The sequence below is a fragment of the Dinoponera quadriceps genome, unplaced genomic scaffold, assembly GCF_001313825.1.
Source record: "Dinoponera quadriceps isolate SergipeBrazil2010 unplaced genomic scaffold, ASM131382v1 scaffold4187, whole genome shotgun sequence".
In the NCBI taxonomy this organism is placed as follows: domain Eukaryota; kingdom Metazoa; phylum Arthropoda; class Insecta; order Hymenoptera; family Formicidae; genus Dinoponera; species Dinoponera quadriceps.
Window position 1 is genome coordinate 84319 of NW_014558557.1, and position 13380 is coordinate 97698.

General features: G+C 41.2%; 1 protein-coding gene across 4 annotated transcripts in view; it reads left to right on the top strand.

The window, feature by feature from the left end:
• Positions 1–13380, top strand: part of LOC106749933 (hairy and enhancer of split-related protein HELT) — an 87345-nt gene that overhangs the window by 70556 nt on the left and 3409 nt on the right. For 2 of the 4 annotated variants that reach the window (XM_014629903.1, XM_014629904.1), the window contains exons 3-4: positions 10249–10432; positions 11970–12206. In XM_014629903.1, coding sequence (XP_014485389.1) covers positions 10249–10432; positions 11970–12206 — 421 coding nt within the window. Of the gene's footprint in view, positions 1–5045; positions 6149–10248; positions 10433–11969; positions 12207–13380 lie in introns of those variants that run through there. The other 2 variants (XM_014629907.1, XM_014629906.1) reach the window with 2 other exon arrangements.

Consider the following 13380-nt stretch of genomic DNA (forward strand, 5'->3'; position numbering starts at 1 on the left):
TCCAAGTCGTCATCGTCGGACTTCGTCGTCCGTACGCGTCGATTTATATCCCTCGTCTCCTCCCCCCCCCTCTCCTCTCGCTCTCCGCTGTGTGGCAATCGTCGGTCAATGTGCACTTCGAGAAATAATCGCCCCCATCCCCCGCTTCCGCGCTCTTCTTCACCCAGACGTTCCGCGTGCGGCCCCGCTTATCTGCCTCTCGTGATGTTCTCGCGAGTATTTCCGTGGATTGTAATTCACTCCGGGAGATCGAGTTCGCTGGATCTGCCATTTTCCAGTTATTAAGTAACGTGTAGCTGCAGATTTTCGTATATATATATGTGTGTGTATGAAAATCCGCAGTTACATATATATATGCGCACACACGCGCGCGCGCGGCAATGAGGTTGGCATGGTGAAAATATCGCGGCAGTTATCTCCGGGGGGGCTATCGATTGTTAATATTAATCCGAGTGTGCTTTTATTTTCGCTGAAAAATTACGACATCGCAGATGTGCGCGCGCCACACGTGTTTATTTTCGCGGATATTTATTTTCATGTGTCAGACTAAACCTCGTGAGCGGAACAACACTGCTGACAAGCCGCCTGCGGAGATTAGCGAGAGAGACGAGAGAGAGAGATTAGTCGAGTAACTTTTCGCTACGTTGTTTAGTATGTGTGCGTGTATCTTGGTGCGTGAGATAAGAATGAAATAATAACAAGAGAGACGGGGGAAAAAAATTACGTAAGAACCGTGGAGGGACGAGCTTCCAGCGCGGTAAGATTATATTATGTTTGCGCTTTTTGTGGAACGCAAAAATCCCCATCGGTTATTAACCGGTTATGCGCGCTTATCGCGCTGACCTCTTCCGATAAGCTTCCCGCCGGTCATTTTTAACTGGCTCATATCACAATGATGTGGCGCGTTTCGAACTAAAATGACGTATCCCTCGGCCAACCATCAGCCTCGTCGATGTCGAAATCATTCGACGACGCGCGAACCATGAAACGGGGGCTCCCGCGGGTGACTCGATGATTAACGGCTCATATTTGTTTCTACCGACTTCAATACCTGTCGGAAGATTTTATTACGGGCTCGATGTTAATGTTAAAGCTGATGATGGCGCGATGTTAATTCGCGTGAAACGCAAATAAATGGTGATTTTCCGCGATAATGATCGCCGAAACTGACGGAGATTTATCGAGGAGTTGCTGCACGGAGGAAAATATTTCTTTAAATTTTAATTCAGCATACGTGTTGGTTTAATATAAATAATACAATTTAATGTCGATTATCATCTTGTTTGAGTGAAAATGTTATTTCATTAGAGTGAACCATGTTGTTCGATAGAGAAAAACATTATTATTTAGGGAAAATAATATTTCATTTTTTTTATTAAAAAAAATTATTGTTTCAACATATATTAAATATTGTTTCACTGAAACAAAGAAATCCTCTAATATTTTTCTAACATAATGTTCCTTTCGAATAATGTATTGTTTACGACAAATATTGTAATGTTTGGATGAAGATACTGAAGAAATGCTACTTGAAAAAATATTTATTGTTTGAGAAACCGAATGCTGCTAGTTAAATGAAACATTCGTTTTTTTGCTCCATTCCAAAAGACAAATTTGTTCAATCAAAAAGATTTGATTAAATCCAAAGAAATCTTTTTCTCTGTGCGCAACGATCGGAGGCACTTCGTTGCGAATTGGGGACGTCCGACGAATAATATGAAAAATAACCGACTCGCAAAGAATGCGCAAGTGAGAGCTATAATAAGCAGCCTGCAAGGCGATGCGATTAAATCGGTCTCATCGTCGCATCGCGCTCGCGAGTTTCTATTAAATTTTAATGGCGTCATTACGTTGGCGTGTTTGTGTCTCGCCGGTGTTTTTATCGGGCTCCGTTGATGTTTAATGAAAGCATCGGAGCGTCGTCGTGTCGAATTAATAAGTTCGAACATCTCGCTCGCGTATGCACGCCGATCGATGTTCGATTTTACTTCGCCTAATGTAGTGGAAAGAAATGTGCCCTCCGGCTCTGTATTGACGATTGCGGTTGTTTTCGTTTGCCGTCTCGCGCAAAATTTCGTGAAAATTTTCCCCAAGCCCCGATGATAAAACTCGTGTCACATTACACTGGAAGAAAACAGCGCCGCCGTGCAAATAATATTTATTTGACCTAACTGAAATAGTTAACTCCAATATTCCTTGGCAAATATTTGCTAGAAGTGGAAATATAATTGATTGTATATACTATATGACATCTCCTTTGTGTAAGTACATATTTACTTGTGCGTGGTGGAACAATTCTGACAAGTATTGAACTCATAATTTTAAGAATTTCAAAGTTTATTTTTAAAAAGTATTTATTGAACAGAAAAATCAAAATTTGAAACCACAATAAAAAATGTTGTGTTTAAAACGGTCTACTGAAATTTAACATGGGAAATGTGTTAAAAAGCACATAAATATACATTAAGAACATAAAAATATATGTTGAATTAACATATTCACCTTGTCAAAATATATGTTGACATTGCACTTATCAACATTATATTAGTGTACTTCTTAACACGTTCCCCATTTTGAAATAACATTTCAGTGGACCGTTTTTAACAAAAGCTTCTTGCTGTGTAGATTTCTTCAACGGAAAAGAAATATTGTATAACTCTAGTAAATATTCTTTTAAATTTAGAACCATTTTGCACTCACATTTGGTAATTTATTTACAAATTAGGGCATTACTGCATTTAAATAAATACTTATTATAAGTTATTAAAATGTACTTAAACTGATAAAAATATTACTTAATTTAAGGGGCTGAAAAATAGAGGTAGTTACATTTACCTGACTATAACCTTTTTTTCTGCGTATGCATTGCTGATTGGATTCGAAGTACGAATTTAAAATCGTTGATCAGCCAATGGATTTTGGGCCACCTTAAACAAATTGGCTGGTCAGCGAGTCGTGATCTAAATCCAATCCACGTCCGCAATGCGTAGTGTGACACGAGCTTTACAGGAGATGCTTGCGATTATTTAAAATATGAAAATATGTAGACTAATTGGCGACTAAAGCGGGAGTATAATTGAATGCTTGGGTGCTTATCAAAGTCAATCTTTAAATATTCACACGCGACATCCGCTAATTCTATTATTGTAAAATAACCAGTCTTTCGTTCCGTTAAATGGATCGTGTTGAAATATACCCGCAGTAAAACTGCTGACGTTGATAATTAAATATTCATTCACATCGAGGAAATAAACAGATATCAAATTTAATTAATTCAACTAATGGATTTGCACCATTTATGCGAGGCAAGGTGTGCGCACGCAGAAGTATAATTCCCGGCGTAATTTACATCGATTGAACATGAAATTGCGCATGAAAATGCCTTTGAATGATTAATCCGCTAATCCGTCGATCCGATAAATACAGAGTTGGTTTGCGGCGTTTCAGGCGCCACGCGGAATAAAACGCAATGCGTCATTGTCGTAAAAACAAGCGAAATTAAATTATTCGCACGTGGCGATTATTGAGGCGCGACCTGCGAAAACGCTCGGCTCGCACTTCTTTCACGTAAGGCGAGTCGTCAAATTTGTCAACATGCTCCTGAAATGAATCAGAGTCGTCAAATGTAATGAAAACACCTATATATTGTTTAATTTCACAGAAATATAAATTAATTGAGTTCTACTAAAAGCTATAAATTCTTGAATTACATAAATATTAGGTGTGCAAATTAACTTGGTGCTTTTACATTTAACGTCTTGTAACTCTGGTTTAAATTAAAATTTTTTTCCCGTCCTATATATGTGATGATTTGAAAGTGGTCAACCTTAAGCTTTAAGAAGCGCTATAATAGTTGACGGCATTCATCAGCTGCCCGATAGTTGGAGTAAAAATCAACTATCGATTATTTTGAACGTTAAGTTCAATTATGCTTAGACAATAATGGACAAATATTTGAACATTTACTTAAATGATGAAAGAACATCTTCACATCGTGAGAGACAAGGGGACTCACAATTGCGTTTCTATTTAGAAAAAAATCAAGTTGACAAATGACTTCTGGGGTCAACTTGACCCCATAACATGAAGCATAACTGAATGTCAGACTGCTCTGATATTTTTATTTATTAGATTTATTCATTTCTGGAGTGAAAATTTGACTGACTTTAGTGATCCTTTGGGGTAACGAACATACGAAGATAAGTTACGTAGAAGAGATAAGAACATTACTATGAATAAATATTCACCGCAAAATTCTACGAAAAAAGGAGAAATCTCGTCGTCGGACGATTGACAGATGTCACTCGAAAACAGAATCATTTTCCCTGGATTTTAATCAATTCAATTTGAGATTTTCAGTGACCCTTTGGGATCAATTCGACCCCACGTGTTGCTACATGTTTTTAACGTAAAATTTCTTCCTCTATCTTCGACTTCCGGTATAAAAAATAGGCCATTCCATTAAAAAAAAATAAAAGTTTACCTTCAAATGACTCTGAAAAAGGACATCCATGACAAAAGAATATCTCTCGAAATGCTTAAATATAAATAAAAAAATTAAAGATGAATACAATTTGCGATATAAAATTTGTTGACCAGTGATATCGGTACTTTTGCCTTTTGTACGCTGCATACAAATCCTCAAATTCTACCTACATATGAGAATTCGTCACACACTCGCGACTCGAAATCAATCGAAAGCTACATCCTGGAGCAGTGGCAAGTTTGGTGTCACTTCCGGCTGGAGGGGGGGCCGTACGAGAGACACGACGGTGAGCGCGTTCGACGGTGAGACATAAAGAGAGAGCGCGATTGATCTTTGGCTCCCGTGCAAAAAAAGAAAGAAACGAGAACCTGCGAAACGGCCAGGTCAAACGGGGCGCGGATCGGACACGCAGCAACGGTCTATCTCTCGCGCGAGCGGCGCGCGAAATCGGTGCGGTGGTTGCGGAGGCAGAAAGGCGGGGGAGGGGGGAGACCTCGGGCGGCGGCGCGTGTTGCCTCACGTGTTGGACGTAATGCATCGCGTTTCCGACACGTGATGCCTCGTCGGCTCGGCGCGGCGTCTCCCTCCCGACTGAAGAAATGCGAGCGTCGCCGCTCGTCGCTCGTAGTCGTCGCCGTGCCACTCGCGAGCACGCACAGCAGCACGCCAGCAGGGAGCGAGCGAGAAAGAAAGAGAGAGAGAGAGAAAGAGAGATAGTGAGCGCGGTTCGATAACGGCGAGAGAAACATCGGACTCGTCGAGCGTCCAAGTGGAAATCGACTTGCCAGTCGAGTCGGGTCTTTCGCTACGATCGCGTCGTTTTGCGACGCTTTCCGACGAGAGAATCCGGAGAATCGGAATAATTGCCGACAGCAATTATACTCTTATCGATAATTGAACAACGGTTGAGGAATAATTCTTCAATTGCGCTTGTGTTTCATTGGCCCTCGCGGAGCGATTTCAGTGAAATTTCGATCTCGATTTCGTGAGATCTTACGATAGTTTCGAAAAGTGGCGTCGAGGCTCCTCGTCTTGTCAAGCTCTTGGAACCATTATTGAGAGAGAGAGAGAGAGAGATTTTGCAAGTTCGGACTGAAACTGCATGTGCGTACGCGAGCTATCGTTGCCGCGAATTTCAGGAACGGGCGATCTCGATTGCTCGACGTGGTGCGTGAGTTGCGGGAAGATTGCTCCGGAAGTGAATTCTTCAGCGAAGATATCGACACGCCGATAGAGCTGCGAGTGGCACGTTTGTTTTTGAACGCAGTAACCGCGCTTGTGACACCTGCGGTACCTGCGCACGAGGACTCTTCCCGGCAGAGAGAGAGATCAATGTGAGTGGCTCAGTGAGGGAAGACGAACAGCAGGAAAGAGAGAGAGAGAGAGAGAGAGAGAAAGAAAGCGATTTTATGATCCTCGAGCGAGTCGCGATATCCGTCGGTCGCTCCGGAAACTTCGCGGACGAGGCGAAAGCTTCGTTCGATCGATCAGTCGATTCTTTCTTTTCCTTCTCGCCGTGCTTGTCGCTACTCAGGAGACAGGATGGTCACGCACAGTATGGACAATATTTTGAACATGCAGTACTATCCGACGAACAACCACGTCGATGCGTCGTCGGCGCGCTCGCCGCCGCCGCGGAAGAGGCGTTGTTTGAACAAAGAGGTGAATATACTTCCGTCACGTCGAGAGCAAAATTCGACACTTCTCGTTGTTTCCGCGGGAAATCGAGCGCATCGGGTCCTCGCGAGAGAGGATCCTGTCGGATCTCGCGTCGTTCTGGAATGCCGAAGAACAGGATGCGTCCCCCGCGTTTTCCTCGCTCACTCCGGAATTCTTCTTCGCTCGGCCCTCCCCTTGACTTCTTTCAAAATTCGACTCCTCCTCGACTCCCCTTCCCCTTAATTTCGTCGATTCAAAATCGTTGGAATAGTTTGAGACACGAGAAACTTGAAGATCGGGGGTTAAAGATCGATAAATCAATTAGAGTCAGAAATCAGAGATGAAAAGTTTGGAAATTAGAGAGCGGAAGTTAAGGGTGAAAATTACGGAGAGACTGAAGATGAGGAATGCCGAAGGTTCTCGGAAATTCAGTTCCGACGTCGCGGGTAGACACGGTGCTGAGGGCTTGCTCGTTATTTGATTTCTGACAGGCTGCACTTTTACGCCCAATCAGCCCTGTGTGACTTGAATAACAATATCGTGGGAAAGAAAAAGAGAGGAAGGTGGTGGAAGTTCCTACAGTCGGGGAAAATCCTCGGCGAGTCGGTCGTGACGTCTCGGGTCTCGTTTCTCACGGGATTTAAAGCCGAGCAGAAGCCGACGACCGCTGTGTTGTCTTCGTCTTCGGTCCCTTCCGTCGCTTCCCGCGCATTCCGCCGTTCTCGTTTCCGCGCGCGTCTACGTAGATGGGTGCGTACGTGCGCTTGCGTCCGCTTGCGTAATTCCGCATGAATGAGCTTCACGGGAAGCTCGTCGCGTTGGCCGCGTGCCAGGAACCACGAGCGCGTCACGTTTCCGCCGTTTGAATGCTACGCGCTCGCGTAAATTAACGCTCGTCGAGGCGTCACTCGCGTGACGTCGTCCGCTTTTGTCCGTTTCGCTCTTCCAAACGCCGTACGACGAGGCGGTTCGGACCGGCGGCCATTATCCTCGGAAAAGTTTCACGGATCGTCGATCGCGCCGTTTCTTTCAAGAGTGACATGTCTAAGTGACGCTTCGAGCAAGCGAGCCTCCGGTTGCGTAAGTCGTCGTCCCACTTGACTCGCTGATAATTATTCGGAGGAAAAGAACCCGCCCTCGAAAGAAACGCGTGCGTGACAATCAGGGGCCCGGATCGAATGAAAATATCGGTTCCGGTTCCGGTTTCGGTTTTCTGGACAATGAAAGTACCGGCGAACCGTTTAAATTACGGTTCATTTCGGTTCCGGCTCTTTGAACTTGTTTCCTTACTGACATTTTTATTGGCTTCAATTTTATATATATAATATGTACGATAATATATTGTAGAAAATAATGTCACTTCCTCGATGTAGATTACATTTCTTCGCTATTTCCATTTTCTTTTTTGGATATATAATATTATCCTTGTTATTTGTAACCTTTTCCTAACGGAACATGTAAATTATATAAATTCTGAGAATATTTGGAGAATATTCTCGATATTCTCCGAGCTTTCTCAGAAAATTCACGTTCCGTTAGAGTAATCTGTACAATTCAGGATGATTGTCTTTTTATTTATCCCAAAATTGTAACATATTACATCTTCTATTAATCCTCTTCCGTTCAGTATCATATGTTTCAAGTTTATTTTCTATTTGTCGCGATAACTAATCAATGTCCTGCTTTTCCGAGAGAAATAGAATTTTATTGTGAAAGGGGAAAAACGAATATTTAAAATTACAAAATAAAAACCGGAATAATGAGCCGAAAAAAATGTAATGGTTCCGATTTCGCTTCCGGTTTTGTAGGCTTTATAAAATTTCGGTAAGGTTTACGGTTCCGGTCCGACAGAAATACCGGTTTCCATTTTCGGTTCCGGGTCTCCGATGACAATATTTGCGTCGTGAGAGCATATGAAAAGAAGCACGGGATGAATTTTTCCGCGCTTTTGCTCGTTGAGTCGAAATTTCGACGCTGTCGGGGACGCCCGCGAGAGTACTTCGCGCTCACACGGATGGCCTGCAGACTAATAAAAACGTGCACCGAAAAAGAAAATACTATCGTTCAAGTGACATCTGCTTGATTGGCCACTCCGGTACTCCTTCACAAATATTTACTAGAAGTAAAAATGTAACTGATAATGTACGATATAATATTTCTACTCGTATTTATTTGTGTGCGTTGAAACAATTGCGACAAGTTTAAAATTCTCCCTTTCTTTCACAATATTAAGACTATTAGAATTTACTTTTGGAAAATATTTATCAGAATTATGGGAATTTAAGCCACTGGGTTTCTTCTTAATGGGAAAAGGAATATTATGTATAATTCTAGTAAATATTTTCTTAAATTTTTGCATTATTTTACATTTACATCCAGTAATTCATTTGAATTTAAAGATATTACCCGAGCATTTACTAAAAGCTACTAAAGTATACTTGAATTAATAGAAATACTTGGTTTGGGAAACGTCGGTAGACAAGTAGTTGCGTTTACCTGATTCTAGAACTCTCCGTGCACTTCGGCAACACCGACGCTCGTTAACTTCCCTCTCGAACCATTAACTTAACAGATTTCACTTTAACGTTACACTTCGAACTACCTGTTTTCATTTCTGAAACAGCGAAAACCGAAGTTTGAGACATCTCGTCGGGATCAAGATAAAAGTAAATCATATCGTTAGACCTTTCAGGTCTGAACTGATTTCGCCGTCTCGGCTCTCACTGCGTGTTGTGAAGAATTAGAGGTTCAGCAAAGAGCCCGAATCGCTTGACTCGAGTGTGCGTTTCTTCCTCGCGATCTCGACCTTCGCGAGAAGAGAAGCGACGATTTTCGCCACGCAGAGGCGCCATTTGCGCGACACGCTCGTGTCGTGTTGTGATCCGTTCAAGAGAGGCGCGCGATAAAGGTGTCGAAAAGAACTTTCTCGTTCATTGTTGATCGCGCGACAGGCAGGTTCGAACACGGTAAGGCGGGGGCGCGCGCCGAGATTTACTCGTTACATCATGCCCGTCCGTGCTGGATCGCTCGAGATTATCTTTCCGCGTATTCCGCGCGCGATAGTCAAACATTTCAACGTGAAATTCAACGATTACCTAACTATACACGACGATACGTGCCTGGGGACTGTGACACACGGCACGTACTGATAATTTCGGCGCTCGCGAGGCGCAACGTGACCTTTAAGCGCGATAACGCGCGGCGGGTTAATTTGCACGCGATCGCGCGCGTAATTGCCATTTCTCTCTCCGTTCGGAACTTGATTGTCATCGAGATGACACATGCGCCGCCATAGGAATTATGATGATGACGATGATGATGATAATAATTCAACATTTATCAGTGGGGGAAAAATATCTTCGGTAATGCAAAGTACAAAATTGCAATAGTAGAGTAAGTGATTTTTGAAATAACGAAAGAAAGAAAACGTTATTCCTGACTATTACAATCAGGCTGCGAAGCTCCGTCGCGAAAATTCTCGCCATCTCTCCTTCTCACTCTTTCGTTCAAGAGAGAGAGAGAGAGAGAGAGAGAGAGAGAGAGAAACGATATTTTTAATGTCGTCCAATCAATCGGAGAGATTAGGATGCAAATAAAAAATGTACGGTGATCTGAGCGTGTTAAATGTCTGACTATTATCTTGACTGTTACTACTGCGGGGACCGAACGAAAGATCAAGTAGATAAAGCAGGCACGTCATGTGGGAATCTTTACTTACGAAAGTTACCGCCAATCACCGGCTGTCCCGCCGCTTCTGGTATTTCATCCACGATACGCGTGGTCATATTGTGTTTTTTTATTTTTTATTTTATTGCGAATGTTCGATACAGAACGCTCTTTGATCGTTACGACGACATTACACGGACGAAACGAGATATTCACAATATTTTCTTTCTCTTGTACCGCGTCAAAGAGAAGAGTAACAACTTGGTAAATTTATATTTTTCGTTGCGTCATGTATGTTGTTTATTCGTTAATATTAGCGGTAGGTCGTCGTGTGAAACGAAGACGAGGTATGTGTGAAACAAAGACGCAATTAAGAAGGCAGTTGATTAACGTTCCTCGTTAAGGAATCGGGCTCACCGTGCTCGTTTCTGTTACAGCAAGATCCGATGTCACACAGGATCATCGAGAAGCGCAGGAGAGATCGCATGAACAACTGCTTGGCTGATCTCAGCAGGCTCATACCAGCGGAATATCTGAAGAAGGGCCGAGGCAGGGTCGAGAAAACTGAGATCATCGAGATGGCTATCCGCCACATGAAGCATCTTCAGGGCCTCCGACAAGGTGAGCTCGCGTTTTCAGTGGCTCCACCGTCATTTTTGAAAAGTCAATATTTTAGGGAGTATCGTGCGAATTGGAAGTAGAAGCCAGCCAGCCGAGGCCACTTTCTGACAGTCCACGGCTTTTTAACCATAATTTTGCTACTCACGGATTAAATTGAGATTTAAGAATAAATCTTATCTAGAATCGATAAGATATTATTATTCTTATTTATCTAGATAAATTTCAGATTTGTAGTTTTGTTCATTGCCAAGCTGAAAATTGGAATTTCGCGTGGTGGCCAAATTTTTTTAATTTTTTTATTTAGTTTTTACTGTGCTCAAAATAAGTTAATATATTATTTATATGCTTTTATTATTATGTATATAGGATTTATGTACTCTAAATATCCATTACGCGATAACGCGTGATCGGCCGTTTGGTGAGAACTCGCACACGTAAACATAGAATTTTTGCTTAAAGCCAGCGAAATCTTTGATTTCTTCTCGTGTAAAGAATCAATGAATTATTTTCTCTTGTAACCTTAAATTACATTTCTTTTAAAAATAATGAGATTGCGACAAATTTTTCAAATTTATCTTTAGTACACTCAGAGAAATGACTTAGTAATAATAGCTAAGGCTCATACACTAACACCTTTAACACGTTGACTGCCACGGAACTTTTCACGATTCTGGTGTAAGAAGCCAATTTGATATAATCAAGTAATGAAGCGACGAGATAATTCGTAGTTGGCGTCCTGGCTAAGTAAACAACCTACGAGATATCTCGTAGTTGGCAGTCAACGTGTAAGCTTCCGTTAAAAAAAAGCAATATATTTCGGAATATAGCAATATTGTCAGGAATATGAATATGACTTTAGTACGATTTAACTAACATTTTTTTTCCGTGCGTCTTAATTCAAACGACTAATCAGTTTAGCTACGGCACCAACGATGTTAGCCATCCTTATTTCAAAAATACATCTCAACTAGGCGATCCATAGCTAGATTTTACCTCCTACAGCTTATTCCATGGGCGTAGCCAGGGTGGGACAGAGGGTGCTTGCTTTCCTTAAATTTCGACGGGAAGAAACCAATTATGAAAACCAGAAAAGTAAAGAAATGTAATTGATACATTACGATCTACATTTCATAAAAGAACTACAGCACACATGTTCTGTAATTAAAAAATAATGATAAAGCGTCAGCAAAGATTTTGTGAAAACGAATGAATGAAAATTTCTCAATTTCACCGGCAGTGTGTCAATGTTCACATTACCTGCTGGCTTTAACATAAGTATTCTAATAAATCTTTTTTACGTGGAGATAAATTTCCTCCACCTCCGATTGAAATCCTGGCTACGTCCAATTCTCCGAGTATAAAAGTATATCACAAAAATTACACGAACCTAATGTGTCAAACTAAGGATTAATATTCGCAAAATATTCACGTGTATCGAAGGAAGCGCGCAAATTCCTTCGTTTTCTCGAGTGACGCGCACTTTTACATGACGTACGTACGTACCTGTCAGCACGGCAATTTGTTTTTCTTTATTCAGACACCAAGCACTCGCCGGTGACACCGGTGCATGCGCATCCCGAGGACAGCGTGGACAGCATATCGCACTCGACCGCGGCGTCCTCGGCCGCGGAGCACTACCGGCTAGGCTTTCAGGAGTGTCTGAGCGAGACCATGCATTTTCTCGTGGAGGTCGAGGGTTTCTTCGCGAGGGACTCCCTCTGCGTACAGCTCATCAATCATTTGCAGCAACACTGTGACAAGATCTTGGCCACAAGTACGTACTGTTATTGTTGCATTGAAAAAGATGTGGAGAAAATCGAAGAAAAAATCAAGACAATCATTACGTGAATTTTGTCGTGTAAATCACAATCAAGTCGAAGAAAAATCGGTTCGCTCAGACGTGGAAATTTGAACTGCGAACTTTTGTCAACAGTTGAAAGAGAACAAGACTGAAACCGTAGTTGCATTTGTCGTTTACTTTACCAAATTACCTTTGGTTGAAAGGTGAAGCGAATCGAGCGATGAATACAATCAATAATGCGTCGAGTCAGCTTTATGTCCGCCTTATTGAACTAAATTTTAAGCTTGCTTTGCACGAGAAACAAGAGATTGTATATGTAGAAACGTGAAAAAATTTGGCCGAAAGAATCAAGGCATATTGAAAAAGAAATTAAGCAGAAGGAAGTGAGTCTCAGAATTACGCAAATTTGTTGCATACAATTCAATCGAATCGACTTCAAGTCGATCGGATCAACAGTTTGACATGGAAATTTGAGCTACAAAATTTAGTCAACGGTAAGAAATTGAGGAAGCTGAAATGAAGTTGTGTATGATATGCATTATTTTTTCAACTACCAAAAGATTTAATCGAACTAAATTGCATAATACGACTAATTCTACTTCTGGTAAAAGATTAAGTAAATAAATTGGCCTACCAATAGTATATTGATAAATTTTGAAATAATTTATCGAATTTAATTTTGCGCTTGTTTTACACGAATAAGAGATGAAAAAAACACGACAATTTTGTTAAGAATACCAAGAGACAGCCAAGTTCATTATACACGGTTCTGAAATTAAATTCGTATTATCCGATTTGAGTTTCTTCGGCTGATTTTTCTTTCATAGTGTATTCTCAAGTCGAAATTTCGATTCTATACTTTTAATTCTACAACACAGTAAGAGCTAAGGCAGCATATATGGATTCAATTCTAATTATATAATTTATTTATACTTTGACCGTGATGAAATTTCTCAAATTTCCATTTCCACTGTTTTTAGTTTCAAAGTATAGATTGTTTCTAGTTGTGTGAACTCACTAATCGATATATTGAGAGAATATAGCTTTAAGATAACATTGAAGTTAAATTTGTAGAATTGAAGGTCGAAGAAAGAAGTGTTAACAAGTGTAATATGTAAAATAATGCAAAGTAAATAAAGTAAGATTT